This window comes from Epinephelus fuscoguttatus, linkage group LG13, assembly GCF_011397635.1.
Source record: "Epinephelus fuscoguttatus linkage group LG13, E.fuscoguttatus.final_Chr_v1".
Taxonomy (NCBI): Eukaryota; Metazoa; Chordata; class Actinopteri; order Perciformes; family Serranidae; genus Epinephelus; species Epinephelus fuscoguttatus.
In genome coordinates this window covers 15,844,844-15,863,605 of record NC_064764.1, presented here as the reverse complement: position 1 = coordinate 15,863,605, position 18,762 = coordinate 15,844,844, and the positions used below count along the sequence as shown (strand labels likewise).

Sequence of the window (18,762 nt, the reverse complement as noted above, 5' to 3'; positions counted from 1 at the left end):
GCAGTGCTCAAACCAGTGGGTTTGGATCATAGCTGCCATTTTTCCCATGTGTGTAGTACTTACTTGTGATACATCTGCTGAAAAATGACCTTGGGATTGTATATAGTGTAAAAATGTCCGTACCTCCCCGTGATACATGAAACACAATGCATGAATTACCGGTGCAAGATTCTTAACATTCAGTGCCATTTGAATTGCATCACTCCATTCTGAAGCACTTTATTGTCAGAAAAACTCCCAATCCAGTTCACAGCTTGATTTCGGCACAGAGATCAACAAAAGAAAATACTACAGTGCTGACCACAAAGGACAAAATTGGAAGAATTCACTGTCTAGTCTCTCAAAAGAACATCTGCTTTAGAATCAGAAATCTGTTGCATTCTGTCATCACAGCAGAAATCTACCTGTCAAGCATATCAGCAACTGTATTTGATTGCACTGAGTGTTACAAATGATGATAAACTGTATTTCATTTAAGTTGTTGAGATGTGAAGGCAGTTAGGTCAGAAACACATACATCAAAAAATCGACCATTTGTGGCAAATTGGTATTGGCAAATTGGCAGAAAAGGCTGTGCTCTCTAAGGCGGAGGTCTCAAAGAAAAGGTCATAGTGTCTGTGCTGTACACTCACATGAATATGAATGGACGTTACTAATCAGCTGATCGCCATGCAGCTATGAATCAACTGGTGATTGTGAAGCATGCATGAAACAGATGATGTCAGTCAGCTATTGCAAAGTGCAACTTCTGTCTGAAGACTGTGCTCCATTTGGCATACAGGTCTGGATCTGAATGATAATGATAGATTAATTTACTGAAATATCCAAGTCACAGTGCAGCCTGCTCCCCATGAGTTAGAGTGTTGTTTTTTTATCACTGAGAAAAATGTCTGCTAAATTGTCTGTTTTTTTAAGATGTAGCAGATGTCTGATTTCTTATAGCCAACTTCTTGTTTATCTTGTCTTTATATATTTGTATCCCACCAGCAAAATGTCATAATTGTATAATGCAATTATTGGTAAATCTGAATGTAGATATAGTAAAAGGAATAGAGCAAGTATATGTGTACATGTGCATATGTCTGACATAGGGCTGGGTTGTGTAGCTCACAAAGATTATTGCAATATATTTTAGGCTATATTGTGATACACAAAATGTATCTTGATATTTTGAAAACTCTTTTGAACTATTGTAGGTTACTAAAATGCAAAATTATTAAATGAACTACTGTAACAGTAGTAAAGTTGCCACTGTCAAAATAAGGTTAAATAAGTCTTGTTTATAAAGTTAAATAAAGTATTGCTATAATTACATAAATCAAGCAAAACCATTGGTGCCTTCATTTTGAAGCATGCAGCATGTCTTGGGCCAAATGTATTGATGTTTTTATTGTTAACTTGAAGCTTCGAGTCAACAGTTATATGTTAGCAGTTAGCACAAAGTTAAACTGTTACAACAGCACCTTTAAGTCTGAGGATTTATTCACTATACACTGGAAACAAACTAACAGCTCTCCAGTTCATATAGCATTTGCAAGTTGCACTGGTACTCCATGGTCACAAAATGGGACTGAATAGTCAGGGTCTGGAGCTCTGCAGGTACAAAAACACACACCTTTATCAGCTTACACTATCTTTAAATTCATTAAGGTAAGCTGTTACCATTGTTAAATGTGATGATTTAGGGTTAGGCTGCGTCGTGGATCAGCAGGTGAAGCCAAGTTTCGGATATTATTGAAACAAAGCAGTCACGAACGTAGCGATTTCCCTTGATGAGTAGTTCCAGCTCGTCCATTTTGTGGATCAAGGATCTCACGTTGGTTAGGAACATACTCAAAATAGGAGGCTTGTGGGGCCTTTCCTTAATCTCGTTAGTGTGCCGGAGCAGCATCTTTGCTTTTGTTTCCTTACACTTCGACGTCTTCGCCGCCTGCCAGCAATCCACAGACCTCCTGGTGGTCTTGCTGTCTCAGTTGGGGTGTTGTAAGAGCCTCAAGACTCGTCTATAAATGTCAGCTTCATGTAGAAGCCAATGTCCAGTAGTGCTGGGCAGTATACCGGTTTGTGCCGAAAACCGGTATTTATTTTCGTTCTGATATGAATTTTTCATATACCGCAATACCGGTGAATAGCCCAAACAACATCCAGAACGTGCGTGGCGGGAAAGTGTTTCAGTGGGGACCCATTTCACTGCTGCACACCACAGGCATGCTTGAGCAGGCGAGAGTGAGAGCATATAGAAACGTTTAGAGGCGAGAATGGCTGCCGGACAGAGTCCTGAAAGCAAAGCAACTGTACACGATGACCCAGAAGAATACCAAAAAGAGCAGTGTTTCCCCTATATGCAACTAACAGCGGCGCACCGCCGTTTACAATTCTCCTCTGCATTTTGCTTATTTATCCCTAAACAAACTAAACAGTGGCATTAGTGGCTATGTATGCATGATGACTATTTGACCAACAGGCTGTCATATGGAAAATAGTGTCCTCGTTCAATTATGCCATGGTGTAAATATAAGGGATTTTCTGACACGTTCAGTATTGTTATGCAGGTTCTGTCTAGTGTCAAATCCTGCCAATGTTCCCCATTGGCGCATCTCTAGTAATTGAATTGGAAGTCTTAAAGTACACAGTAAAAATCTATTTCCATAATTCTCCAATCAAAGTATTGATTGTCTTGTTGGCACTGTTAGACACAATGACTCGGCCGAGGTTGCCAGATATTGACGAAATCCCCCAAGTTAAGCCCTACTTGTCCCTAATGAGCACTCTATAGACCGACTTCTGCCACACGCCCATACACATACACTTTTGTGATAAAATACACACTCAAGGGCACAGATTTGGGTTAAATAATGGGGTAATGCAGATGGCCATTTAGATATGATATTTTTATATTAAAATATTAGTTATTCTATTTGTCATTTTCTCAGTCTTGCTGAAAGTATTTAATTTCAGAATGCACATGTTCCAATTAAACACTGAACATTGGTATTGTGAAATAAATTTGTTATTTAACACTTTATCATATACAATTTGATTGCCATATTTTGCTGACCGACGGACTGACTGACTGACTGACTGACTTTGGAGTTAATGAGGTGCTTAGAATGTAAAAATGTTCCCCATACTCTCTGAGACAAAATCTGATTAAATGGGGGGCGTGAGGGTGGGGTGGCCGACTTTATTCACTTCTATAACAGTCAAAATTTGCAGCCAGTGATCATTAATATTCATAAGTCATAAAAATGCCTGAAGAACACGTTTAATTTTGCATTCTCACCTTTCACCTTTCTCTGACAGTCTCTCAGTTTTAGTTGTTTTACTTTCTTTTCATTGTTTGTTCTTTTCTCATAAAGTCAAAGAGCTGACACCAAGTTCCCCAGTGAGCAAAGACTCTTCATCCATCTCCCTCATTCGCGTTACTATTGTCTGTGTGTGTGTGTGTGTGTGTGTGTGTGTGTGTGTGTGTGTGTGTGTGTGTGTGTGAGTGTGCAGGAGGTGGAGGTGGAGGTTTTTCATCCATCACAGAGGGAGGCTCTGGGATTAAATAAAAATCTCTCAATCCCAGAGACAGTGGCACACACACACACAAACGCACACACAGATCAGCAAGATGCATGTGTGTGTGTGTTCAAGAGACAAAGCGTATGGGGAAGACAGAGATAGAGAGGATGCCAGGTAGAAAGAATAAGACAAACAGAGGAGAGACATGGGAATAGAGAAGGGAAAAGGGGAGAAAGAGGGAGGAAATGTTTAGAGATAGATTAGATAGAGAGAAAGAAAAAAGCAAAGAATACAGAGGAAGGATAAAATGAAGAGGCAGAGGGAAGAGAGGAGGAGTTTCAGCAATCTTTGGGAAAATGCTTTAATGACCCTATTTGCTGGGTGTTTAAGAATGCACACTGACAGGTATCAAGAAATAATGAGTCTTATGCAAAAAACACCAGGCAATCTTTCTAAGAACAAAACCAAATACTTTACATAATCAAATCAGAGCCTTCAAATTAAGTGTTCACTTTCTGCCACTTGGGGACAACAGTGGATTAAGTGTATTATGTCTAAGTTGTTTGTAGATACAGAACTAGTGTTAACATACAGTAAATTGGAGTTAAATATTTATTTAGAGCTGCACTAGGCAGCATTACATGTTGGTGGTGCCGAATGGCACTAAGTGGTAATTTTTCCCAGACATACTGTAATGTGATATATATTTAATATTTAATCAGTCAGCTGATATGTGATGTTTAAAGGGATAGATCTGATTTCTTGAAGAATGGTTGTATGGTGCTTATCAGTCGCTGTATTACAGTAGATGTCTGTCAGCAGGCCTCCAGTTTGGAGAAGCAGCAGGAGTACTGACACAGAAGCTGAGCAATGCATTGCCAACTGAAAAATGCCCCACTTAAAAAATGAATAACAGTTAAAGTGTGTGATATAGTGACATTAATTTCACCCCTTTCTGAAAAGGAAACTGTTAACAGCTTCAGTTCCCCATCAACGCTCTTGTCAAGGCCACCAGATTCCATAAAAAAAAACAGCAATTTTGGCTCACTGAGCTGCTGGTCTACTGCTGCCTTGATCAGTGAGTTAGGTTGCTTTCACACCTGCCTTGTTTGGTTCAGTCAAATCAAACTCAAGTTTGTTTGCGAGAACGTGTTCCTACCTTGATCAGAACCAACTGCAGTTACATTACACGTATTTTGGGTTAAACCACTGTTTTGTCTAAATGGAGTCTGGCTTTGAAGAGAGCGATTTAAGAGCTTTAGTTTATCCACAGAAATTATTATCTGACGAAAAGGTAAAGCAGTTAAAGTATTTGAACAATAGCATGCACTTAAACTGACATTTTTTTAGGTGGGACTTTTTAAAGTTTCTATACTTTTTTAAGTTTCTATACTTTATTAATGTTATTATTTTATTATCATTATTAATTCATTAACACACAGGTCTGAAAGACACACATGCACGAACAGGACCTATACATGCACAAAGTGCAGAGATGTCAGAGTGAGGGGGCTGCCTTGGTCAGGAGCCCCGAGTGGTTGGGGGGTTCGGTGCCTTTCTCAAAAGCAGCTTGGCAGTGCCCAGGAGGTGAACTGGCACCTCTCCAGCCACCAGTCCACGCTCCATATTTGGTCCGGACGGGGACTTGAACAGGCGACCCTCCGGTTCCCAACCCAGGTCCCTATGGGCTGAGCTAATGCCTTAAGTGTCTAAAATACATTTTGTTGCTGCCCCTTTCACAGCAGTAAACTGCTTAGCTTCCATGTCAGGCTCCTGCCTGATTCTCCAAACTGGTGGCATGCCAGCTGACAGCTACTGTGCGTAATAGACTATTGACTAAGACTGCTCACTAAGTACGTCATACAACTCCACTTTAAAAGATCCAAACTGTCCCTTTAATGCCAAAAAGAACAAGAGCGATAAATGATTCAACATGGGTTAGTCCCACGCTCAGCAGTGATTCAGACAGCGTGTTAGCTCATCCTTACATTTAAATTTGAATTTGTCACTTTTTGTTGATGAGATGTCAAACATGACATTTAAAATATAGCTGGTTTTGTTGAAGTTCCTGTCTGGTGCAGCTATAATTGTGTCAGAGATGGCAAAAGGAACTGCATTTTAATGTTAATAATGTCTTTGAATAGAAATGCTCTTCTGGAGGAGGGGAAGAAAACACACAAAGACAAACAAAAAGACTGATAATGAGAATGATTTGAAGAAAGAAAGCCACTGTGGGTGTTCACACCAGTTGTTTTGTTTTTTCCTCTCCCTAGTCGTTATATTTTCTTTAATTGAGAGAGGAGGTCTCAAGAGACAGGGGGGAAAACACACCTGCTCCCAACTCCACTGTGTTCATGTTTGTGACCACAGCAGGAGCATATCTTGTTCAAAGTAAAGCAGGTGAGGCTACAGGACACTTTGTTCTGCCCTGTAATCCCCGTGATGACAAAGAAAAAGAGATAATAAATATTTATTCAGATCTAGTCTCCTGTGGCCCAAATGAACACCTGTGATATCACCGTATTCTTCTTTGCCACCAACAATATACAATGCACAGTGCCCTGTTTGTTTCCCATAGGACATTAGTAATTCCTTCCAAAAATTGCTGTGGGGCCTGCTAAATTCCAGCCAACAGCTGAAAAGGTGTGCTGTGTTTTATTTACTATTAAGTATGCACACAAAGAGCTCATATATTTCTGGAAAAAAATTAACATACTTTCCATATTTTGGACAGTTGTGTGTGGGACAATGGGTGTGTTTACACATGCATCAGGAAAAAGTAGCCAAACACATATGTGTCAAAACCTGCAGTTCCTTAAATGACCACTTGAGGCTGGCTCCAAAATCCCCATTGACTCCTATGTTAAATGCCCGACCATATGTGCACAGTCTGCTACTAAAAACAGTGTTGGCCTCTATAGCTAATTTCCCTGTTCATGACAATTGTACAGGAGGTGATTTTTTATGTCATACCTTAAAGTTATGCACAATTAAGGGCGTGGCCACTTTGTCTGACAGGCTGTCTGCGAGACGTCACCACAGTCTTTGGTTCAGAGCCGCTCCTTCCTCCTCCACAGCTTCAACCTCTGATCCAAATTTGGTCACTTATAGCACCAAAAAAAAAAACCCAAAATGGAGCTCCAGGCTTCAAAATGTGAGTCCACAAACCAGTGGGTGATGTTATGGTGGCTACATCCATTTTTCATGTACACTCTAAGGAATGAAGCAGGTGCGCATGTGTGTTTGTGCTCCGGTTGTGTGTATCAATGAATTTTGGAATTTTAGTTTATACTATGCAAGCATAGACACATGGTCTCATGGTATCAAAGTAACAGCTGCCAGTTGTATCTCCAACGGCCACTTACTCCCACTACACAGTTTGTTTGCACCAACAAAATGTGCAGCAACCATGCTAACTGCACAAAGTCGACTCTCCTAAATTACAAAATGACTCACTGCCTTCCTGCCTGTCTGCAGCATGTGGTGTACTTAGGACAGATATATAATCAATAAAAGAGTGTGTGTGTATGTGTGTGTGTTAGCTAGATCTGTAAAGATTTAAACATTTTCACACAGTGAGCACCCGTCTCCTGCCAGTCTGATAGTAAACCTTTTAAAGCTCCCCTCCTTAACCTGCCTCACTGGTTTCTGTCAGTAATATAATTATTAAGTAATTCTTTTATAGTAGGTCATAACACACTCTCATTCACACAGAGGGACATTTGACTTTTAAAGTGTGTTTAATTCTTTTTTTTTTTTTTTTTTTTTTTTTTTTTTTTGGACCCAACCAAGTGGTGGGAACGTTTAGGATCGCTAAATGTTTAATTTCGATCGAGGATGAGTGGAGCGGGTTATGACATTATAGTTAAAAGTGCTGCTCTCAATAGGACTCGGGGTTTCACAGTTTTAATAAAAGGAGCTCACCTCCGGGCGAGTGGCCAGTAAAATGACTGGCTCTCTTTCATGTGAGAGAGAGAGATGGGCTTTAAGGACCTTGGTCTCAGGCTGCAATCAATCAACCACATTTTCTGACCGTTTTTCAATTATGCATGTTAAGGCTGGATGGCAAGGTATTGAGGTGCCCAGGCAAGGCTTCACTTAAAGTTTTCTACTTTGAAAAAGAAGTTCACAGTCAGATTACAAATCAGCGCCACACACACAATAAAGTGGCAAAGGTCCTGTCAGGTTGGTGATTTCAAGAGGAGGTGCGACGCTGTTGCTGTCATGTCCCTTTTATTTTGAAGTCAATTAACAAGAAATACATTTCATCGTGTGCAAGAGAATTTAGAAAAACTGAATTCCCAGGTCTTGTAAATGCAAAGCTGCAGGGTGACTTATTTAAAAGTGCTGATGCCACGAAGCAGCTTGACATTATCAGCTAGCTGACAAAATGGGAAAGTCTTGGAGGCCTTTAGATCAGCTGTGAGTGGTGTTTAGTTGGGGATTCAAGCAGCAATGTGTTTCTATCACCACGGATTGTTTTCCCCCTTTGGGACAAATCACGCTGATATCTCTTCCTCTATCTCTCTGTCCCTGGCCACACTTTATCTACAATGGCATTTGTGGTCATTTCATTGCCTCTTAACTTTAGTAATTCTCTTGTACCTTCGGATAAAACACTCTCTAGCATTGACCTCCATCATCTCGTCTTTCTTTATCTGCCACATCTGTCACACATTACTTTGTCATTAAAAAAAGTAGTCTAATAGAAGGAATGTCTTCAGACTCATACCAAGATATTACATCTGAGGGAGTACAGAAAACAGCCTTGATGCATTATAAAAATGTCTTGAGTAGAGAGGCTGAAGGCTGTGTGTGACCTTGCTCTGTGTTGGTGTGTGCATGTGTGCAAAGTCTTGGTTCAGTTCTCACACCTAGCAACCTCAAATTCAGACAGTTACATACATGCACACTGGTTATAGGTGCCAGGTGTCATCTCTTCTCTGTCTTTGAGCTTGAAGCCATTGCCTACGCAATGTGTCTTGTGAAAAAAACCTTTATCCCCAATCTCTGTTTGTATGCATCCTCAAAAAAAAAAGACGTGCTTGTACTTATTGCCATACATTTTCATGGTGACCTTTTTCAATTTCCAAGTCGTGTCTCCAATGTGGAAATGTCAGATATTTTATTTATAAGACAAGGTATCCTCCTGTATAATCTCAATTTCTTCAGTAACTCTCCTAAACTGTAGAGCTAACCATTGTTAAAAGAAAGTCCAGGAGCCCAAGGGTGCTGATGCGTCTTTCCTCCTACAAACACCTCTGCAGGTCAACAGCTGACTAAGTGGTCAAATCAGATTGAAAAAGCCTGAAGGGTGGATTGAATCAGCACAGTCAAACACTTGCGCAAGCTCCATAGGCAGACCAAGCTGAGCAACTGTGAGGTAACAGCGACAGAAACCAGAAAGATCAGGGTTGGGTAAAAGTCTGAATAGATTTATTGTAGGAAAAGAAAATCGGTTAATTTTTTAAAAGGTGATGAAATTAAGTGTGTGGTTAAAGATAGAGTATGTAATTCTGGAGAAAAATGAGTCTCATTCCCAGGGTTATCAAATACCGTTGCTTTGGGTTAGACATCCAGTCTGACTCAGGGGTGTAACAAACTAGCAGCCTCTATGGGCCCCCCATCTAATCTCTCTTGATCCACATCTCTGTCAGTTTAGTTGCTTTCTTTCCCTTTCCCTTTCTTTCTTTTGTTTTTTGGAACTAAACCATTTTGCACCTTTAAGGGGCTGAGGGGGGCTTCAGAGAGCTTCCACTGTTATTAAAGTTAAGTCTTTCAAATGATTTATTTATCCAATTTTATTCCAGTAATGAAACTAATTACTACTAATTAAATTTAAAAATTGCTAACAAAACAAAACTTTTCAGGCTTTTGAACCTGAGCTTTTAGTCTGCACATATTTGCACCACTGGGAACTTTAGCACATTGCATCTCCTGCACAAAACTGTACACCTTATTCTTAAACAGCTATTTTGGACATATTTGTTACGTTATAGTACGTTTAAAAAAATACCTTTGTCATATTATTTTTATTCCTCTTAATATGTATTTTATGTATGTATGCAACAAAAAACCAAAGCAAATTCATTGTAAGTGGAAACAACTTGGCAATGAACCTTATCTGATTCTGATTTTAGGTGATATACATTAATAAAAATGTAATTATGAATATTATATTCCATTTCTGAGAGTAGATCCACCAAAAACCCTCCACACTGGTCCTTTGAGTCATAAAATAAACACTTTGACAAACAGTAGGTCAAGATGAAATATTAAGGTAGATATGTAAATTAGTAAAACAGGCCGTTAACTGACCCGAGAAATAAATTCTGATTGTGAATTGATTATGGTACCTTTCCTTGTTTGGTGAGCTGTGTTTCTCTCATCTTTTAGATAAGGATTTTTGGCTTACACACTGACCGTATTTGCACCCAAATTTACTGCAGTGCTGTGAAAGCCAAACAAAATTCATTGTGCATAGTCTCACATGTGATGGGCAATATCATATCTAATCAAAATCAATTTGTCTGACTGTAACGCTACAATTACACCTTGAGGGAAGAGCAGATTAAAGCCTGTCGTCTTTGGATGATTGAATTAGAACATGTTATTAAAAAGGATAATGAGTATGTGAAAGCAAACATTAGGCTTTGATTACTACTCTCATCAAGAGGTAATATTTAGCTAAGTGCAAAACAGCTTATTAAATGCACGAGCTTATCAGGCAAATAGTATTGGTAAATTAACCAGCAGCTCTATCGCAACTCTCTGGACTGTGTTTGCCTATAAAGGAGATGTTTTCCAGGCATTAATTAGAATGGGGATCTCTTCTCTCAGGCCGGAGAATGGGAACAGGGCCTGTGTGTGTGTGTGTGTGTGTGTGTGTGTGTGTGTGTGTGTGTGTGTATTTGCAATGTAGTCAGTTTACTTTTAAATACAAAATGATAGTTACGTGAATGTGTTGGTTGGTAATTAATAGGTTCATGCTTGGCCCTCTTCACCTAACCTCCTAGTTGCATCTCTTGCTGTGAAAGCGGTGTTGATTATAGTGTTTGGCTCATACTAGGAGACAGTATTGGGTGTGGGTGAAGTAATAGTAGTAGTAGTAATATTTTAAAGCAAGCAAAACGGTTTGCATATCAGTCTAAATAAAAAAGACACATACACAAAGGCAAACGCTGCAGGTTGTGGAGGGTCCAATGCTGCATTGTAAGCGAAGTGATTTGAGAGCCCTTTTTCCCAGGCAGGTAATTTGATTCTTGGAGGTCGATGTTGGTTGGTTTTCGGGTCGCCCATGTAGCCAGTCCCCACTCTAATAAAACCAGAGAGCCGTGCGGGACCAGGGGGCTAAAAACCCCCATTAACTTCTCTCCCATCAACATGGGGACAGGTAACCTCATGACCCTGCAAAGCTGCCATACGCCCTGATCATGTGACCTGGGAGTTGCAGAGCTGATGACAAGGCAGCTGGAGTCAGACATCATTCTGAGAGAAAAGCTAGAATTCCAGACGGAGTGAGAGTAAAAGACATTTTTAGTTCTTTCGTGTTTTTTTTAACCTGCCGGTGTGAGGATAATGTTTCGTCTGGTCATCATTTCGGTCGAGATTGTCATGATTTAATTCACATATTCATGCTGTTTTTAAAATTTCCACTTTTTGTAGTGCCAGCAGGGGCATGCTTAATCTGAAAACAGTGTGTACCATTTTGCTACAGTTTCCGGGTTGAATGCCATGTTTCCTCAAAACGGGGTGAAGTGCGTTGAAACACGGTGACACGGCTCTGAGGTGCATTTTCTCTCATTAGTAGATGTGCTAGAAATGTACCCAATCAGCAGTGACATGTACATAAACAAAATTCTGGTAGATCTTTACTCATTGCACATAGAATTTTTGTTTTTATCTCACAATTGCTTTGGGAATGTAAATGTATGTTTCCCATGCCTATTAAGCCCCTTTTAATTAAATTGAATTCAGCCCCACTGCATAAAAAGGCAGTATGCCTGTGAAACTCAACATGTTCAACACACCACAGTTTTTGTTTAAATAAATGGTCTTGTTCAAGATGAACTGCGCCTCGCCCGGGAAGTGGACGAGATCAGGCAGCTGCAGCAGGAGGTGGTGACAAAAAGCCGCAGTGAAGTCGGACAGTTTCCTGATGGTTTCCAGTAGTCTTCAGTCCGTATAGGAAGTCAAAGGACCACTCACATCCTGTCAGATCTAATGTCAGTTTATTACAAATGTTATCAGACTCGTATCAGTTTGTTCTCAGTCTCCAATTGTTTTATTATGACAGAGTAGCCTATTAAAATGCTTTCAAAGTGATCAGTAATTTATGTTCATGGTTCAACCTCCATTTTACATGAATTCTCATGTAAATCAGCATCAGATCAGTTCGCTGCTGCAGTGCAGACCTGTCCCCCCACAACTACATTATTAAGTTAATGTTTTGAGAGGAAGGAAATATAAAACAACAGCTTTTGTTAAAGCTCAGTCAGATATAGTCAGGGCTTTACATCTGTAAGAATGATATTTTAAGAATCCTCACATCCCACTGACCAAAAGTCTTTGTGTTGCTAAATCACAATCCAATGTTAATACTATGCCACAACCTATAGTTTATGATGAATGTATTTAGTCTCTGACTACTACTACTCTGACTACTCAACATCCCCATCAGTCACACAACATGTTTTCTGTTAACAGAATAAACCTTCATTCATTCATTCATTCATTCATCTTCTAACCGCTTCATCTTCTTGAGGGTCGCGGGGGGGCTGGAGCCTATCCCAGCTGACATCAGGCGAGAGGCAGGGTACACCCTGGACAGGTCGCCAGACTATCGCAGGGCTGACACATAGAGACAAACAACCATTCACGCTCACATTCACACCTACGGACAATTTAGAGTTATCAATTAACCTAGTCCCCAATCCGCATGTCTTTGGACTGTGGGAGGAAGCCGGAGTGCCCGGAGAGAACCCACGCTGACACGGGGAGAACATGCAAACTCCGCACAGAAGGGCTCCCACGCCCGGGATTAAACCGGCAACCCTCTTGCTGTGAGGCGAGAGTGCTAACCACCACGCCACCGTGCCGCCCCAGAATAAACCTTCAAATCAGACAAATAAAATCAAAGTCTCTCCCCTTCAACAAAAATTTTGAGTTTATATTAAACGTTATCTTATTGAGTCAACATTTAAACCAATCAGCTGTTTGGTCAGATGAGAGCCAGGTGTTTCCCATCAAGCCTCGGGTCTAAAAACTGTGGCTGTCTTGGTCCCCTGAGATTATCGTTGTCCACTTGTGTATGATATCAGAGCAAGTCAGGATAAAGTCGGACACAGATCTAACCAGCGTGCATTGTGCGGAGATTGCCAGTGATCGAATCTTCGCAGGCCTGGCTCATCTGGAATGAGCCTAATGTTTTGTTGGGGCTGAACGCAGCCAAGGTCTACGCTTGGGGCATGTTCAATCTGCAAAAACCCGTGCACTGTTTTGGAACAGTTTCCGAGTTGAATGACGCGTTTCCTCAAAACGGTATGAAATGATTTGCCATGGGCTTTTTCTCTAATTTGATGGGTGTGTCAGAGGTGTTAGCCAATTAGTAGGGATATGTATACAAACCAAACTCTTGTAGGAATTTACTTATTGTATGTGCAACTTATGTTTTTATTTCACACTTGCTTTGGTAATGTGAACATATGTTTCCAATGCCAATAAAGCCCTTTGAATTTAACCGATTTAAACCCCACTGTGATAGCAGGCAGTGTTTTTGTGTAATACAGCAGGGTTTTTAACACACCACTGTTTCTATTTAAGTAAATGTTTTGCTTCTTTTTGTCTGGGGCTCAACGCAGCCCTAAACTGAACTTCAACAATGAACTCCCCTTGAGGAAAATATCTTGCATTCTTTGGTTAAAATAAGTAGGCTATTGTTAGAGGAGCTTTGTCATCATGGTTACAGTTAAAAACACATGATCGGGGTTCAGAAGCAGTTATGGTCATATTTTTAAAAAGATAACGATTCATTGTTGGAAACTGGAAAGGAACGGTAAAGTCTGATGCTTCATTGACCCATCCATCCACCCTGATGTTGTCCCCACACTGACTTCTTCCTTTTGCTGCTGTCATAATTACTAAGGCCTCTAGGGCTTTGCCTCTTGAACAAAAGGCATGCCATTTTGGGGCACTTTCTGAAACAACTAATAATGTCATTCTTCTTGGGAAGACAGTCTTGACTCTTCATTCAGATTTCTTCTCATGCAACTTCTAGCCCACATTCAATTTTTACAAAAGGTGCAGAAACAGGCAGATTGCAGTTAAACTTGCTGATCATATTAATGCTCAAAATGCTCAAAAAAGGGATTTCAGTGACCCCATGGTGTATCCTTAAGTGACACAATCAGGACAAAATTTACATTTTAAGCCTAACTACCAAAAACAACAGGGTCTTCATTCTCTTCATCACCTTTTGAATTATTATTGAGCGCAGTTGCCTGCTGGGCCACTGGAGGGACTTAAGACTTTTGCTCTTATCATTTAATTACTATTGATTAATTAATTATTATTCTTTGCCTTTCCCTCCTTCTTCCCTCTTCTTTCTCCAACCTCTTTCTTATTTCCTGTTCAGTGGGACGCCATCACGGAGATGGACGAGCATAACCGGCCCATCCATACTTTCCAGGTTTGCAATGTGATGGAGCCCAACCAGAACAACTGGCTTCGCTCCAACTGGATCTCTCGACAGGCTGCCCAAAAGATCTACGTGGAACTTCGCTTCACCCTGCGTGACTGCAACTCCATCCCTTGGGTGTCTGGCACCTGCAAAGAAACCTTCAACCTTTTCTACCATGAGACCGATGAGGCTCACGGTGTCAAATTCAAGCCCCCACAGTACACCAAGATCGACACCATCGCTGCCGATGAGAGCTTCACTCAGATGGATCTTGGAGATCGCATCCTCAAGCTCAACACAGAGGTGCGTGAGGTGGGACCCATGACCAAGAAGGGCTTCTATCTGGCGTTTCAGGACATTGGTGCCTGCATTGCTTTGGTTTCTGTGAGGGTTTACTATAAGAAATGTCCATTCACGCTGAGGAACCTGGCCTCATTTCCGGACACAGTGCCTCGTGTGGACTCTTCCTCATTGGTGGAGGTGCGGGGGGCATGTATTGACCATGCTGAAGAAAGAGACACACCCAAACTGTTCTGTGGAGCTGATGGAGACTGGTTGGTCCCCTTGGGAAGATGTGTCTGCAGCGTTGCATATGAGGAGATTGATGGCACATGTACTGGTGAGTTTTTCAACCTTTTTGTCATTCATTTTGCTTTTCATTCATCACTGTATCATATATTGAAGAGGGAACTCCATGTCTCACAATAGGGAGAAACTGGCTCTGGTCTGGAGTGTTGACCTTGTCAGTGATACCCTCCAGCTAAAGAGTGTAGTTATGTCCGAATATCAACCTCTGACTTAAAGGTCTAGTGTGTAGGATTTAGCAGCATCTAGTGGTTTATTTGCAGAACTGAAACTTCCCACATGTGCCAAGGATGTAGGAGAACTACAATGGCCAATGTTCTACATAATGGCCCTATGTAGAACCAGTGTTTGGTCTGTTCATTCAGGACTTCTGTAGAAGACTCATCCAGCTCATCTTCATTCATCTTCTAACCGCTTCATGAGGGTCGCGGGGGGGCTGGAGGCTATCCCAGCTGACATCGGGCGAGAGGCAGGGTACACCCTGGACAGGTCGCCAGACTATCGCAGGGCCGACACATAGAGACAAACAACCACTCACGCTCACATTCACACCTACGAACAATTTAGAGTTACCAATTAACCTAGTCCCCAATCTGCATGTCTTTGGACTGTGGGAGGAAGCCGGAGTGCCCAGAGAGAACCCACGCTGACACTCCGCACAGAAGGGCTCCCACGCCCGGGATCGAACCGGCAACCCTCTTGCTGTGAGGCGAGAGTGCTAACCACCACACCACCGTGCCGCCCTCATCAACAGCTCATTCTACAATAACAAATAAACAACGACGATTGTTTTCAGGTGCTTACAAACTAATTAAAACATAGTTGTGAATATTATATACCATTACTGCCAATAGATGCCTCTTAATCCTACATACTGGACCTTTAAGTATGACTCTGTGGCTTTTGTCAGCATGGCTAGTTCCTGAAAAGCTTCAACAGAAAAGGTTTACTGTGCCATTGCCCTGAGTTAATAATTTCCTATAGCCTATTACCTACACAAAAGTGTACACAAGTGTTTCAGTAATCAGGATATTTGACCCCAACTCAAGGATGAGTGTTACGTTCTTTGAGTGTTTACCATCTGAAAACTGGAATGAATGGCATTTTTTGAGAATTTACAACCTGAAACTGAGGGTTACAGTATTTTCTAGCTCTATTTGCTGTCTGAAAACTGAGGTGAATTGCACTGTCAAGTAGGGAAACTGATATCTTCTGTCCAGACCATTAAACATAAATGCAGCACTATTCTTATTTTTTACCCAAATGCTTTTCTCCCTTGCACACTTTCAGTATATTCTCTCCTTATCTTATTCACAGTCTTCTCTCTGTCCCCATTTATTCATACAATCTCTTATCAACATGGTACGACATACAGTGTAATATAGTACCATGGCCAGGAAGTCAATTCCTTATTTGGTCTACTTAACATACATATTGATGTATCAGCCAGTCATACAGATAAGCAGTGTAGATAGATGAAGTGGTTGATATAATGTCTGCAGGGCTTCATTTCCATTTACTTCATGTGTTATAACAATGGACGCAACAACTACAAATGATATATTATACGTCAGATGCTTTCCATCTTTCTACAACCCTCTATACTCCTCATACTACCACTACTATATTTATACACTGCTGCTGTGCTGTCATACATCAACAGTTTACAAAAGCAAGTTTATCTTTCACCTTCCCTCCTCATTCTCTCCCGCTCCTCATCACCCCTCCTTCATTTTCCTCCGCTCCCTCTGTTATTGCCTGCTGCTAACTCTTTGGGGAATAAGATGAGATCTAATGTGAGGGGATTAGAGTGTGTAGGTTTGTTAGTGTGATGGCAGAGACTGCTCCTAATTCTGTCTCAGGCTGTATTAGAGTGTGTGCTGTATTGGAGTGTGTGTACACACAGATGCACGGGTCTACATATATTTTTTATTCCGTGACATTAATGTCCCTTTACTAGACACTTGTCCTGCATTGCCTTGGCCTTTTGGATACTGCAGGGATTCCAAAGAGAACATTTTTGCAAGGCCACGACACACTCAGCAGTAACTCATGGTTATAGTACATGAAAGATAAGTGGAGGGGCTTGCTATGATAACACAAATCCTAAACAGTGTTATCAAGAAAAGTGAATGCTTGAATGGTTGCTTTTGGGTTTTAAATTCTCCCAAGTGGTTAAAATGACAGACATATTCTTTTATGTGTTTGTGCTGATGAATGTTAGTCCACCTTTTGCTTTTTTACTGAGGACGTAAGCATCATGATTTTGTTTCTGTTTGTGTAATGTACAAGAAGGCATGCATTAGTGAATTGTCATAAAGTGAAACATAATGCTATGTCTTGTGTTGAAGCTGATGATCAAGGAATCAGAACTCTTCCAGTGGATTCATATAGTGTGCGTGTGTGTCTGTGTGTATTATTTTTATATTTACAGAGAAATGGAGTGTATGTGATCGTGCAAGCGTGCAAGAATGATGTTGTGTATATCAGTGGTCTACCACCCGCTGTCCCAGGGGCTACCTTGGTTTGACAGATTACCTCAGCTGGCTTGGTAGCAGTTTGATCCTCAACTCTCTGATATGAGCTTTGGGTTATCGCTGGCAGCACCACTCACTGGGAATGCTATAGTACCAAAAAAAAAAGAAACATACCTTCATGAAGGTCCAATGCAACTTCTTTTCAAGCCACTTAAAGGCCAGATGTCAGATCAACTGGTACATGTGTCTATAATGTAGAGTAGATAAATCTGCAATCTACAAGCTAGGGGTGTACCCAAATATTCGGATATTCAAATATTCGTTTCTATGGGTAGGTATTCGTTATGAAAATTTGGTATTCGATATTCGTTTTTCATTTACCCTTTTTTAATAACATATTTTTTTTGGTGCTAAATGTAGTCTTTTTGTTGTTGGTGAATGTAGGTTATCAATAAAAATCAAAACTTTTAAATTGCATTGTTAAAAATGTGAAAATATAGTATAGCCTACTGAGCTTGTGCGCATGGCACGCTTGAGCGCATCCATCTGAGGCTGTGGATCAGTGCCAAGTTTTACTACTTTATCACTGTTCTCTCTAACTCTAACTCTAATTTAATATGAATTATGGAACCATTTTTGTCAACGTTTGTTTCCCCCGTTTTGTGCAATAAATTATTGTTTAAAGTTTCAACAAGTTTCTTTTGGAGTGCGTGACAGAAGCGTGTTTTGAAAACGACCACGGACTGTCACCTGCTCAGCCAATAATGTCAAAATATCATTTACAGACCGATTTAAGAGACGATCACTGCTGCCCGACCCGCAGGTCCATTTGCGGGTCCCACAGGTTACGGGTCGACCCGCGCATCACTCCTCAGCTCAGTCTATAAAGCTGTACACAACAGCAAGGTTATAGACATTATATTCTATTCAGGCCGACAGAACGAGCAGCGCATCGGCTCTACAGTGCACAGCACTGCTGATTAACCATTTTATTGCAGCACAGAGTGTCTGCCAGCAACCAATTACTTGCAGAGGCTTCCTACAACTTGTTTCAGTGGTTCCGATTTAATCAGAAGACAAATTAAACAGGATGACTAGCCAATGTGAAAATCAAAAGAAAGCATAGAATAATGTACTGAAGGAGACTGTTGTGCCATCACATTTTTTTGTGGTTTGAGAGCAAAGGTCCGGTCGCCGCTGTGCAAAACTCTACAATACAATTAGGTCTGAAAAAAACCCATAGATGGTATTAATCTCCCATGCTGCCGGATTGAAGATGTGTGTGTAACATCCACGTTTAAGAACAGCGATTCCCAACTGGTGGGTCGTCGTCCAGAAGTGGGTTGTAGGCCCGTACTGAATGAAACGCAAGTGACTCGCGATCATGACTTTGATTTTAAGTACAGTAACTTTTCCACACAAAGCTTTTAGTTAAAAAGGCTGTTTTCTGCTGTAGTGTGAGTGCAAGTGACCAACCGACAGCTACTTGACAGAGATGGCAAACTAGCTCAACGA

The 18,762-nt window shown here is 40.9% G+C and overlaps 1 protein-coding gene across 2 annotated transcripts in view; it reads left to right on the top strand.

Annotated features, from left to right (window-relative positions):
- LOC125900283 (ephrin type-A receptor 6-like) overlaps positions 1-18,762 on the top strand; it is a 231,306-nt gene that overhangs the window by 41,898 nt on the left and 170,646 nt on the right. For both annotated transcript variants that reach the window (XM_049595194.1, XM_049595193.1), the window contains exon 3: positions 14,141-14,804. In XM_049595194.1, the coding sequence (XP_049451151.1) occupies positions 14,141-14,804 (664 nt within the window). The remainder of the gene's footprint in view (positions 1-14,140; positions 14,805-18,762) is intronic.